Raw genomic sequence first — 13,754 nt, 5'->3', positions numbered from 1 at the left:
TGGATACCAAAAACAAGGAAAAATAGGCAGAAAAAGGTATAGCTGTGCTCTTTTCTAAGCCATCTCACTTTGACTTTTTACATGCAGATTTGAATACCTCTTTAATTTCGATAACGCTTTTGAGATTCATGACGACAGTGAGGTGCTGAAGAGAATGGGAATGTCCTTTGGGCTTGAGGCAGGCAAATGCTCAGCTGAGGACCTAAGGACTGCAAAATCACTGGTGCCAAAAGCTTTAGAAGGCTACATCACAGGTAAGTTAGATGAGACTTGAAATATTTTTCCTGATCAAATTTGTAACATTAGTTAACTGAAGCAAATTTAGTGATGTTAATCTATGTAGGTACGTAACGTTTGAAGTTACATGTGAGCTAGTAGGGTTGGTACATAAACGAGTTGTTTTTACAGTTAACTTTGGAGGGTTTATCATAGTCCTATAAATTTAATTCACACTGATTTATAACAACAAACTTCTGAGTGAGCTGCGTTATGAAGAAATTACTTCTTAAATAACTAAATTGACACCAAGAACAGATTTTCATGGGTTAGTATTAATTTTGAATAACTGTGGATGTGTGGAGGAGCAAACTGGATGAAGGCAGCTCTTTCCAAGTTGAGGAGGACAAGGAAAGAAAAAGAGCATCTTGAACTGGTTGAGTGTAATCCATACGTGACCCAGCTGCATTCACACTTGACTTTTCCTAAGGTAGGTGAGCGCTGCTAAGAATTCTCCGTATCTCTGTCTGTCCGTGTAGACCTGCTCAGTGTACTCTCAGTGCAGGGATGGTAGGCTCTCGTGTGTCCAGTCATTTCTACACTTTTACTTAACGTGTAAAACAGTGAGACTTAGATAACACTTGGCCAGCAGGTGCCATCTGAGAAGTGAGCTTCTCTAAATAAAGCAAGAGGCTCCAAAGAGTTCCAGGACAGGTGTCCCATGCAGAGGCTTTTACCTGCCCTAGTCATACTATTTGAACAGGTCACACTTAAATACTCTCAAACCTAGATCTCCTTCAGTGTTGCATCATTGGACTAGAGCTGCTAAAATTTGTACTCACTTCCTTTAGTTACTGTCAGACTGCATTCTTCTTGCTCTGCCCAAAGCTGAAACTTAGCCCAGCATTTTCTCAAGTTTCTGGAGGGACTTAATCTGTAAAAGAAGTGTTACCCAATGAACTTCTGTATGCAGATCTTCATTTTTGAAGAAAGGGGGAACACAGCTATTGCCCTGACTTCTCTATACTAACTTGGCTTGTCTTGTTTAAATTACAGTAGTATAAAACTCTTTCACACAGGAGGTTGGAAACTTTGAACATTTGACTTAATTTTTTTAAAACTTCCCTAAAGTTTACTCCTTTCTGTTGCCAACATTTAATCTTCATGACAGGATCTTTTAAATGCAGGCTTTATATTTAAAAGGCTATTTTATTTTCCTAAGAAAAATATAGTTAAGTACTCAGGAAGCTGAGTAGGTGGTTTTGATTCTTGATTATACTATGTGAGAGAGTTAAGAATGAAACAGTTTCTTAAAATTTGTGATATCAAAATACTGCTGGATATAAATTAGAATTCAGTTACAGTTACTAAAATTAGTACATTTGAAATGGCTTAACATTTCAGACTACATCAAATGCGCTTGTGTTTACCAACACTTGTGTTTTCCTGGTCCCCTTGTCCTGTGGGTTTTAAAACTACGATTTCATATTTTAATTTTGGTCAAGTTTGAAATTACACAGCAAGTCTTTATAAGGCTGCACTGGTGCCAAAAAGAGAAGTTGAAGGAACTCTTCATTTGTTCCTTGCAGGTTCATTCAACTAAAAATTACTCACCACATGATTTACCGTCGATGCAAAAAGGCGGAAGGAGCAGAACCCACATCTCTTAATAGTGTTGCAGTCTTCAAGGCACTTAATTACTGTCATGTATCAAGGGGCAAATTAAAATTTCTATTTCATTTTAAACTTGCATTATTTTGTCTTTAGAGAATAGAGCTTCTTTACATGTGCCAAAAACCTATCATTATACTATTTACTGAGTAAAACCAGCTTTTAATGTACATGTCTAAACTAGTGATTAGTAGTTCATTTTAGTTTGTTTTGAAAAACCTCAGTTACAGCAATGTACTGCTGGTGAGGTTTTTTATTGAAAGCAGTAAGGCAAAACAACTGTGATGTTCCTGTGCAAGTGAGAAACTAGTACTCTCTTTCAAAGAAATTAAACAGAAATGAACAGATTCTAAGATTGAATATTCTTAAATCATGTTGTGATTAGGGTTATTTGCCTAGTAGCAGACCAGCAGCCAGAAACCTATCTAGAATTTTAATCATAAGAAATGCATTGATTTTATTTTTCACTTAAAATGCATTGAGGCAGGTGATGTTCTCTTCAGACATGGGTTGCATTCAGCTGTTTCAGCCTCTGAAAAAATTAGTCCAGGAGTGTAGTTACTAGAGCACATATGTTCATTTTAAAGGTTTCTTCTATCTGTTGCTTGCTACCTAATTACACAACACAAATCTACAGTTAAAGGGTATGAATTGCATAGCAGAGGTTTCTAATGGCAGTAACTGACAAACAAGGGAAACAGATTTAAATGTTTGGCGCAATACTTGGAAAGCCAGCATTTCCCCAATTACATATTTTTGGGTAAGTATAACTTCCCGTTTTAACCTTGGCAGTCTTACACGTTGTTTCTTAAACTGCAAGAGTAGTGAAATGGAAGGCTCATCACCGGTTTCTAGAATTCATGGTTACTTCCATACCTCTCATGATGGCACTTTTAAGTACGCTGGCTTCCATTACCACTATACAAGAAGCACAAATCAAGGTCTCTTATTTGTTCACTGAGTAGATTTATTACAATCAAGATTAAAGTCCTCCCACAATATCTGACTCCATGAACTCAACAGCTGTAGAAACCATCCTGTTCTAATATGCCTTAAGTAGGTAAGTCATCTCCTATGCAGTGTTTGTTTGACCTTAGTCTGGTCTTTTTTTCAGGAAATCACTGACTTCCAAACACTAGCAATAGTTTGTATTGTAATGCTTGCTAATAGGACTGGAGAAACAGTTGGAAGAATCCAAGTTTAAACCAGTTCAATGAAAGAAATTTAAAAGTGACAAAAAAGCCCATCTCAGCTTTTAAAAAATAGCAACTTCTAGTTGCATTAAACGTGCCAAATAATTTGCTTGGAACTGCTGAATTGATGTTGTGTGCATCAAAACCTTATTAGTTTATTTTCTCTTCTGGAAGATCATGTATTTTAGTCATTCTTCAAGTGCTCTCATTTGATAAAAGTGTTTTCTATATTTTCTACAGTTTCATGATGTTTTAGCGAAAAAGTGTTGTTTTTTTTTTTTAATATGTATTTTAAGTACTACATTGGTATGATCCCCAGGTGTCTGCCATTGAAATCAGCAGAAGCTAAGGCATATGAACAGCATATAGAAAAATATTCTATATATCTTAAATGATGTTCGTAACACATTTTTCTCTTGCTTGATTGTCGTAATTGATGCAGACTTCTAAAACTGACATGATTTGACCTTACTCCTGCTTGTTTCTCAAAAGGCAGCAACAGCAGAGGATACAGCAGCTTAACCATAACTTACAGCAGAAGTTAACATTGAGTGTTGCTTTAGCTAAATAGGTAATCCAGAACAAGTGATTGACGTGCAGCAGTCTGCGCTACAGCCACAATACTTGCCAGATTCTTACTATGAAAGGAGCAATGTTGTTTCTAACATGACACACCAGCTTAAGATGGCATCCTGGGGTCACCATCCTAATTACACATTCCTGCCCATTTCTTCATTTTGACACAGTTACTTTCCTCTGCCCTTTTCCGGAGCTGGTTCAGGGTACTAAACTGCACGGATTTTATCTGACAGAGGAGCTTCTGACAACTTAGCAAGTAGAACTATCTGGCTAAGAGCTCAAGCCAGAACAGTTCAAGTGTAACGGAGGGATAGATTGATGGATAAGCAGAAATACACCCCTGATTGAGACAAGCATAAACTCTTGTAGAACCATATCCAAAGTAACATCCTGTGCCATTTAAGCCAGGCATATAATACAGGCAAGTTAATGCAAAACTAAGTCCTACATTTGTCAGTTGAGTCCTTATGCCTAGAAATGAGACTACAGATAAAAAAAAGCAGGAAATAAAAATTCTGAGGCACTAATAGTTGTGGTAACATCTCACTTGTATCCCAGTAAAGCAGCGAGCAGAGGAGCTGAAGATAAAAGAGTACCCATTGAATGAATGAGCTTGTTCAGCTATCAACAATAATCCTATGCAGTGCTTTTGCATTAACTACTAAAGGCTACCAAGAGTATTCCTTTACAGCCTTCTCATGTGAAGTACATATTTCTACCAAGCGTATCTCCTGCAAGATACCCCTAGTTCATGGTAAGGATGCCACTCTTGGATTGGACTGTACCACCTTCGGAAGGTTTTTCCAAGCTGCTTTCCCTTGTTCATAAGTCTAGCTATTAGCAATATATTACTCTGCTAGAAGTAGTAAGTCCTTTCATTGTAGGCAAACTTCTGTTTTGACAGTCCTTTCCAGACTGGAAATAGCTTCTTAAAGTCCCCATCTGTCACAAACTTCCTCTTTTCCCTAGTTTCTCAGAGCCCACTGGAAAATACAATTTAGAAAATAAGGCAATGAAAGTACAAGGCAGGGATATGCATCTATGAATCATCTTTCCACTTTATGTGTAAAATCCATACTTTCCTTCACCTTCCCCTTCAAAAAGAAAAGCTAGCTAGCTATTATCCCAAAATGCTAATAAAATGCCAGATTACTAGCAGTGACTTGTTATTCTTCTGGAATATTACGCATGTACACACAGGTACACCCCTTCAAAAGACCAGGAAACAACACTGCGATACATCCTAATCCACTTTATTAGTCTAAATACGATGCAATCACTCCAAGTGGTTTGGCCGCCTCCTGCAAAGGCAGGAGGAGACTGCCAGAACGTGTTCTCTGTAAAAACAAACCTTCATTTAGGGCAATCTTAGTGGATGCCATCCAGCTTGTCCATATTCATCTGTTCTCATCGGTCACCCTAAAGCTGCCACTTATTAATGTTTTCTGTTAAATTCCAAAGACTCTGCTGGCAGGAACACCAACCTTGCTAGCCACACTTTGTAATGTGTCATTTAAATACCTTGCTGCTAACAAGTCTCCGCAGCACAAAACAACGTAGCCTGTAGATCTCAATGGATGGTGAGCCAAATTGCATGGCTCTGACAACCTGCTTAAAACAGTCCCTGTGCTAGACAGTACACTGTCGAACCAAGGAGCCAATGCTTAACAGGAACACAGAAGGACAAATGAGAAAGCGTATGTAACAAACACGTTTAGTTATTCTTCTTAGCTGCTCTTACAGAACAACTCTAGATAAAATATGAATAGCGCAATCCCATTTTACTGCCATCATGCAGTACAGAACGGGTTTTTTAGGTGAAGAAAATAAAATAATAGTAAGGGCTGTAACTCCGGGTTTAATACATCCATCTGGAAGCACATGTGAGCACCATGAAAAAAGAACTAGACAGTCCAGATACAAGCTCACTCTCTTATCCTCTTGGCAGAAGACCTTCGACATAGTCTGTTCATGTCCACAGCTGATGGCCAGCTCTAGTCAGTGTCAGAATAGACGAGGAAGCTGTGTTACAGCCAGCTGTGAAACCACTACAGTGAAACTGCCTTTGGCCATCAGAACACACACAACAATGCACACTGCCTTGGTGGCTTCACTGCAGTATCCCCAATCTTGACAAGTACAATTCCATTTATACCTTCACCAAAAGCAACAGCAAAGGCCCTTAGAGCTATTAGGGCATTGGATAGGATCAATCTGTAGCAGTAAGTTTCCATGAAGGACTCCAACACTCTATTTTAGGTACCCGTGATTGCATATGGCTCCTAGCCGGGGGTCATCTGCAGTGGGAATTCTCTTCAGAGGGAAAAGCTTCACAGAAATAACCCCAGTTCTGAGTGGAAGGCTTGAGTCCATTCACAAACACTGCAGGGTGTGTATATATGTAATTTCATCTTGATTAAACATGACATATCTATAGTATAAAAACCAACTCCAGCTACTAGTACCTTCTCTTCTAAACTAAGGAATCCTAACTGCAAAGAGAGTGCAAAGTTTAAGATTCTAAAAGAAAGAAAAAATTTAACAATCATAAATACAATTATGCTTTCTTCTAGATATGTCTACAGGATTTTCATGGATAAACCAAGGGTTCCTTTCAAGTTCAGCACAAGCAGTTTCCCATTTAGAGATAGCAGGAGGCACTTCTGATACTAAATCAAGGTAAATAAAGTTTTATTCAAGGATAGTGATACATGCTGGTGGTACTTTCAGTAACCTCCCTGTTTCATACAGTTTACATGCAGGAAATGAGATGTTTTCTATTATGGTTGATTTTTGATTGTGAAAAAGTCTCTTATTGTCTGTCTTGATAATTACATTTGAAAGGTCAAATCAACATGCTTTGAATTTTGAACATACTAGCTATTTTGTAGCTGTTTCGAAAGAACAGAGTAACTTCCAAGCCATTATTACAAGGACAGAGTTTTCCTGATTAACCTTAAATTCTTGCCTGGGCACGGACTACAAATAGGGAATTACATGTGGAAAAAAGCCTGTGATACCTCCGAAAAATACAAAAGAATGTTTGGTGTCTAAACACACTACTGCTTAAGCTCTCATGAAAGAAGTTTAGTCGGCACAGTCTAATCATAATTTTAAATTGAAAACCAACCAACCAAATGAAAAACCACCACCGCTACCAGAAAACAAATCCAAAAAGGCCACACCTCAACAACCATGCTTTGCTTGGAGGTTACCTGTACCTTAAAAAACTGGAAGGAGAGATTATTCTGGAAGAGGTTCTTTCTCATGGCATTTAATAGCTTAATTTCATTTTGCAGACAGTTCTGTGTATTGACAAAACTTGATTTATTCTTGTTTAAGTTTTCTTTGGCTTGAACAATTCTTCTAGTTGGTTATGAGAAAAAAAAAAGCCACCCAGTAATCTTTTTTATTTGACTTTGCAATATTTTAGGCATTTTCATGGCAACAACTATTAGCTGTGTTTAATGTAAAGCTGTTGGAAATTTCCTTGATGGTAGCAAATTTTTAACTAAAGGAAAAGCTGAGCCAAAAAGAAAAAAAGAAAGAAAGAAAGAAAAGCCAAAAAGAAAGCTTAAAACTTCATGAGAAATCCTCTAAACCTCGCCATTTCTGTTGTTTTGATAGCGAGAATCCAGGGTTGTGTCTGGATGCTGAAGTGGCCTTAGCAACTGGGCAGTTTCTTGCCCCTAGCAGTCAACAGTCCAGCAGTGCAACATCACGCTACTCCGAATCACGGGGAGAAACTCCATGCTCATTCAATGATGAAGACGAAGAAGATGAAGATGAGGATTCTTCTGCCCCAGAATAAGGACAGTAGAAAACAGAACATACAAAATGCTGCTCAAGAATATTCTTAATGGGAGCTCCTGTTTGGATTTTACTTAAGTTTCTTGCCTTGGTTTGCACTGTGTTTGGTGAAGCACAATGGAAGCTTCCAAACAAATTCATCCACAGCTGAAATTGAAAACTTTTTGTAACTGAACAGTGCAGTGACATGCAGACACAGAGCAAAGTGGTTTTTATCAACTATAACCAAGGAAAAGAACCAAGTCCCTGGAGATCTGGAAAAGTAAACATCAAGTTCACATTTTCCTTTTTGGGACATTCTGTCTCAGGTCTCTGTCTTCCCTTTATCTTTACCAGATGGAGAAGAAAACAGAGTCGGTCAACAAACAAACGCCAATTCTTGCATTGTCTTTTGGCTGTGCTACCTTTAGAAAAAGTGGGGGAGAAAGCACGCGCAAATGCGCTAAAATAGCTATTTAAAACTATCTACTTATACGAAAATTGTTCTAGGGAAAAGGGGCTGTTAGAATGTTTGCTTTTTTCTGTTCAACTTGCTGTATAGAAGATTCTTAAAGTAATATAAATTGCAAGTGATTAAATGAATCTTGAAACAGTTTAAATCCATTTTAGATACTCTAAAAGTAACATTAGTATGCCTCTTTTGAAAGGTTCATATGTTCATTTATACTGCAGACCTAATTTATTATTACTAAGTGATTATTCTTAGCCATTATTAAACAGTCAGGATAAAACCAGCAGTATTCTCTGCACCAGCTTTTTTCAAGGAATAGAAGTTTAAGAATTGTATTTCTAGATTATAGCGTATTCAGTATAGCTTCTCCTTTACTGTTCTAACTTTGTAACTCCCTTGATTTTATAGCATGTGTTGGTTTTTTTTTAAAAAAGGCCTCTGTTAAAGATCTCAGGCAGCACGTTTTCACGGCAGTATTTTCAAATTCAGGGTGGGTAGGTCATGTAACTTTTAAAGTCATAGGTTGAGGTTCTTAGGAAAAAACAATTTCAACAATACATCATTTCGTGTTTTGCATTCTAATCAGCTTGGATTATGGTAGACTCACTTTCTTAAAATTAACTTGTGTTGCACTCACCTTGGTACGCCTTTGAAAACAATAGCATCAAGCCACTTCTTAAAATAATTTGTGGCTATAGGTACACAATACAAATCCCATTTGAACTGTTAAATTAAGACTTGCAACAGGAGGCTCCATGTTCCATAGTTAACATCACATCGAATTATAAAGACCTTTTTAAAAAAAAAACTTGAATAACAGAGCAACACACACTGTAGATGTACTCTTCCTATGGTGTTCTAACAGCCAGTATTTTAACTAGTCTTGAAGTTGACTATTTTTAATTAGGTAAATCCAGTTTAAAATGGTGTTCCTTCTTTTTAGTTTTTGTACTGTATGTAAATAGCTGACCTGTTTCTAAGCACCAGTGCATTAGCTGTCAGAGCTCGGTGACGTTGGCTCCGTTATTCAGCTACAAGATCAGGCAGCTTGTAATACTGTTATTTGCTTGAGCAATGGCTGCCGTGGCCATTACTCCAGCACAGTGTAGCGTGTGACCACATCATTTTACAGACAAACCTGCGCTCAAGCCAACCAGATCCAAAAGCACCAAGCCTGAGCCAGTGAGATACACTGAGGCTCCAGCTAAAAAGCTGCCTGGCTGTAGTACAGGAGGTAGCTCATGACTAGCTACACCCAGGACAGGAAGAACTGCGAGGAGCATACACGCACACCTGCATGTTTGCATTAAAAATTTAGAAACTTTTCACAGATAGTTCCAACTCCTGCATTTGAGGTACAGTTAAGGCAGCACCATTCTTTAGGTGCAGCTCTTGACTGAGCAAGTAGAGCTATCTTGCTTACATAAATGAGTTGCAAATGCACAAATTAAAAGAATTCTTATATGCCTACCATGTTATTCACCCTCTGGGCAAGACTGTTAGGACTGTCCTGTGCTTATGGCTCACAAGCAACAGCAGACTGAGGGATTTACACCACCTCACGTCAACCAAATCTATAACACTACCTCTCCATGAAGAAAAGCTTTACAAATACAAAATAATATTCTTGCAGGAGAGTCAGTGCACTTGACTGAAGTGGCTCACTTCTGAAATAAGAGGAGGAGAAGGTAACAGATACTCCAGGCTTATTACTATAGAATTGTCAGCTTCATGAATTACATTTCATTTAAACAGGTAATTACTCTTATACTTAAAAACCCATTGTTTTTTCAAAAACTGTCCTGTCATTCAGCTTTCTTTGGAGAGGGCAGATCAAAGATACCTGATACATGCAGGATCCTCAGGAAGTCTTAAAGAAGGGAACATTTTCTGAAGTTATTATTCCCCTCTTCCTCCATTAGGGGCACATTTAACTTTACACTTTCTCCACCTTTCCCACTCAAGATCTGTGTAAAAACTAAAACCAGCAAAATACTGAACAATGCTGACGTGGAGCACTTTGAACTATAAGAACCTGGCAAAAAAAGGCTTCCTGCCCAGAAATGGAATGTATTTTATTAATAGTCAGCGTGCTTTCTGCTTTACAAGAGGAAGATCTCCAGTGGTATCTTCCCTCCACTCATATCCATGCCTTCAAACCAGCAGACTGCACAACTGCTTTCTGGCAAACTTCAAGCTTTCAACTTTCTCTAAAAAAAATAGAAAAAAAAAATCCAGGGGCACATAACATTTCTTTAGACAGATCAACTAAGACTTTAAAAGTTATTTTTCCTAAACTAGTTGAATACAAAGGACAAAACAAGTTAGAACATTTAGAAGAGACTTCAAAAGGAAATTCTTTCCTTGGAATTCTTTGTGCCAAGTTCCAGTTGAGGATGAAGTTCAACTAAAGCACTGCGGTCTTGTGGTTACACTAAAGTCTGGGAACTAGGAGAATTTTGGGCCTTATCCAGCCATAGTCACTAGTGTATGATCCCAGGCAAGCTTTTCAATCATCCTTGTTGATCTTAGCTGACATATTTAAAAAAAACAAACACAAAAAACCCCAGAATAACACAGGTAAATGCAGAACCTCGCAAAATGCAGCTGTGAGCAGTTATGGATAACAAGGGGACTGAGAATATTAAGCAACCGCACAGCTCCCACTAAACTAATGGCAGTAGTTGTGCTCAGTTGCTTCAACGCACAGGCCTTCCTGCCCTCTGAAAGCCAGCAGCAGATATTTTCCAGAATAAAATGGTCATTAACAAGACTGGTTTTCCCATTTTCTACTCGGTTACCATCATCCTCTCCTGTCTCATGCAATATCCTTGACATTTGTTGATATGAAACAAGTAGCAACTGGTACTAGATGGTATCTCTAATAAGACAAAGTTCACATTTAAATTTTCACGTGACATATTTCTGTGACTTGGAACGCTATTTCATGGTTACACATTCAGAAGACACTTGGCTCAAGCAATATAATGCTGTGTAAATGCTTTTATATATATTGCAGTAAACAGCTTTATGGTGCTTGAAAAATCTAAATTTGACCTACAAAAACTTGTCAGCACCACAAACTAAATATGAGTGGGAGACAGCATTTTTCTGTTATGTGGAAATCTGACATAATGTTTGTGGATTTTAGTTTTACAAAATCCTATTAAGTTGTGCCAGTCTTCTCATTTCAACACTGGAATTAATGGCAACAATCCACCTAATCTAAGAAAGTCTGTATATTTAAGTAAAGACTAAAGCAAACTATACCAGTTTAACTGAAGGTATGATTCTAACTAACTTCATTAAAGCTAGTACAAGCCACACTGTAGGTATTTCCATTTTGGTTAAGGTTTTTGTTTATTTTTTTTTAAACTATAGCTTGCAAATACTCCTAATCCTTTTGAGCTCCTGGAAATTGCTGAGTACACAGAATACCCGCAGAAGGACTTGTGCTGATCAACTGAGTAAGCCTGAAGTAACATGTAAAAAGGCCTAATAACCAAATATTTTTTTTTTCTTAAGAAAAACAAAACCCTCAAGTTCATACATAAAATGATGGTAGAATTTAGAATTCCACAGTTAAGGTTTTAAATGTCAAGTGGTTTTTCTTCTGGCTACATCCACCATTTTAATTCAAGAGCATGGCTGAAACTTAATCACATTTGAACACCAGGCAGTACTAATTTCTGTAATTAACTGATTCTTTTCAGCTGAAAATAATCCAGAGAGCTTATCAAGACAACTTTCCTTTTAGTGAGTTAAAGATATTTGGGTTTTTGATTCCTTTAAAAACAAAGATAGTAACCACAGGGTATAGTATATAGTAAACAAACAAAAAAAGTTATCTTCTGACTGACCCACCGAATTTGTGTCTTTTCATTACAAGAGTCTCTCAGGAACATAAGTATTTTAAATAAGATATCATGGAGCTAGGAAAAGACTACATGAGCTTTTTTAAATTTTTATTAAAAAAAAAATCTAGTAATAGTCATACTTTGAGGTGACATCCTTCTGCTTACTACAAGCTTAATTGATTTTAAAGAAAGAAATGCTGTAGGCGAGTTACTGCAAGGCATACTTTATGGCAGAAGGCGTCTCAGTGCCTATTGCAGCATTACCGATGAACACGAGGAGGAGGCTAAGGACTGTTGGTATGCTTATTCAGTTTCTCTCTTTTTAAATATGCCACTTCTTGAATTCTGACCTATGACTAGAAGTAATATGCCAATAAATCATTTGTAATTTCTCATTATCACACACCTGCCCATGCAAGCATGTTAACAGCTCTAAATAATTTTCTGCTGGCAGGTGTTCACATAACCAAATCCTGATACCATGAACCTTCTGGAACGCTCATTCCTTAGCCTTTACCAAGTTCCCAAATCAGATTATCTCTTTCCTATTTAGCTGTTAGAATTTAGTCTGGTGAATATTTCTAAGATGTTGTGAGCAACTCTTTTCCCCTGGACTCAGGTGTACTGCCAAAAAAATCCTCACAACCAATGTTAACTCCCAGTTGTTCATTCCCTCTGCTAAGTATTACCATCCTTTCACGTCCCTGTAGAGCTGCTTGTACAAGTACTTGCTAGCTCGTTCAATCTAATTACCTGAGTTGGCATCCATGGATACCTAACCCAGCTGGAACTGGTGGGGGAATGCTCATAAAAGCAGTCTGATAGTAAGTAATGATTGAAGGGGCTGTTTATCGCAGCTGTTGAGAGAGAGCGTATTCATTCTGCATCTTTAATACTCCTACCTACCTTGTCTGGCCTACCCCAAAGATCAGCCAAAACCCAAACTGTTTTCTTTCTGCTTACGTCTTTTTGACATTACCCAAGAATCCAACATTTAGGATACCCACCTAAGCCGCAGGACACCAAAACTCCTTGCTCAAAATTGGGCAGGAGAAACACCTGAGATCTAACCATCCAAATCCCAGGAACAACGTGGAGCAAATGATTAATTTAATTTTTGCTTTCTCCAATAAGAAAAGAATGGATGACACAGATCAGATTGGTATCTATAGGAGTGCCATGATAATTCCAAGCAGATACAGGAACCTCCCAGTAGCCCAGACTTGCGTCTCTTCTTAGTATTGGCTAGGATAAGTGGCAGCCACTTAATCTTCTGACTTCTCTAAATGCCAATCTTAAATTCTTAAAAGCTCTCCAGGCATCGGCACTTTAGATATATTAACACCATGGAATAGCAGGGTACAGCTATGTAAAATTTAAAGCCAGTTATAGATGTAAGTCAGACTCATCTATGTAGTATATAGGAAACTTTTTCCTAAAAGTCTTTAACAGTGACTAGTTTTTAGCCCATTCTCATTATCCAGACTGACTGAAACAGAGCAATGAATCCCTAGCACTATCTGGTTCTTGTGGCTTCCATGAGGCAGCAATGGCACACCCAGAAGGTGTCAAGGCAGTCAAAGAGGAAAAAAACCACCACAGATCCGTAGCCCTTCCCATTGACATTTTTAGGTCACGCAATTATTCTGAACAGCCACAAACATTAAAACATTGACCAGAAAAGGTTAAGTCCACAATGTCAGGCTCCATTTTTTTTTGGTGGGCTTGTTAAATCTAGATCTAATGTAACTTCAAGAATTAGTAGATTGTGTTGTACTAATGCAGGGATTAAGGATCTCCCAGCATTTCCCTAGGAAAACACCAGCTGAATTACAACCCATCACACAAGTTTCTGGCACATTCCCTCGTCTCCAAGGCCAGGCTATATATGAAAGTTACTTCAGAGAAGTACATGCAAATGTCATGGCACTGTATCTCACAAGCACCTTCTGTGAAAAAAATTAATCCTACTTTGAA

At 37.9% G+C, this 13,754-nt stretch overlaps 1 protein-coding gene across 5 annotated transcripts in view; it reads left to right on the top strand.

Moving 5' to 3' along the window:
* Nucleotides 1–13,199, top strand: part of TFDP2 (transcription factor Dp-2) — a 47,055-nt gene extending 33,856 nt beyond the window's left edge. For 4 of the 5 annotated variants that reach the window (XM_086618653.1, XM_086618652.1, XM_086618655.1 and 1 more), the window contains 3 exons: nucleotides 88–254; nucleotides 6,233–6,338; nucleotides 7,287–13,199. In XM_086618653.1, the coding sequence (XP_086474779.1) occupies nucleotides 88–254; nucleotides 6,233–6,338; nucleotides 7,287–7,470 (457 nt within the window). In that variant the 3' untranslated portion in view covers nucleotides 7,471–13,199. Of the gene's footprint in view, nucleotides 1–87; nucleotides 255–581; nucleotides 808–6,232; nucleotides 6,339–7,286 lie in introns of those variants that run through there. The other variant, XM_086618654.1, reaches the window with a different exon arrangement.
* The last annotated feature ends 555 nt before the right edge of the window (nucleotides 13,200–13,754 follow it).

Source organism: Tauraco erythrolophus, chromosome 11 (assembly GCF_009769465.1).
Source record: "Tauraco erythrolophus isolate bTauEry1 chromosome 11, bTauEry1.pri, whole genome shotgun sequence".
Classification (NCBI taxonomy): domain Eukaryota; kingdom Metazoa; phylum Chordata; class Aves; order Musophagiformes; family Musophagidae; genus Tauraco; species Tauraco erythrolophus.
The sequence above is the reverse complement of the archived record's forward strand: the minus strand, read 5'-3'. Positions and strand labels throughout refer to the sequence as shown.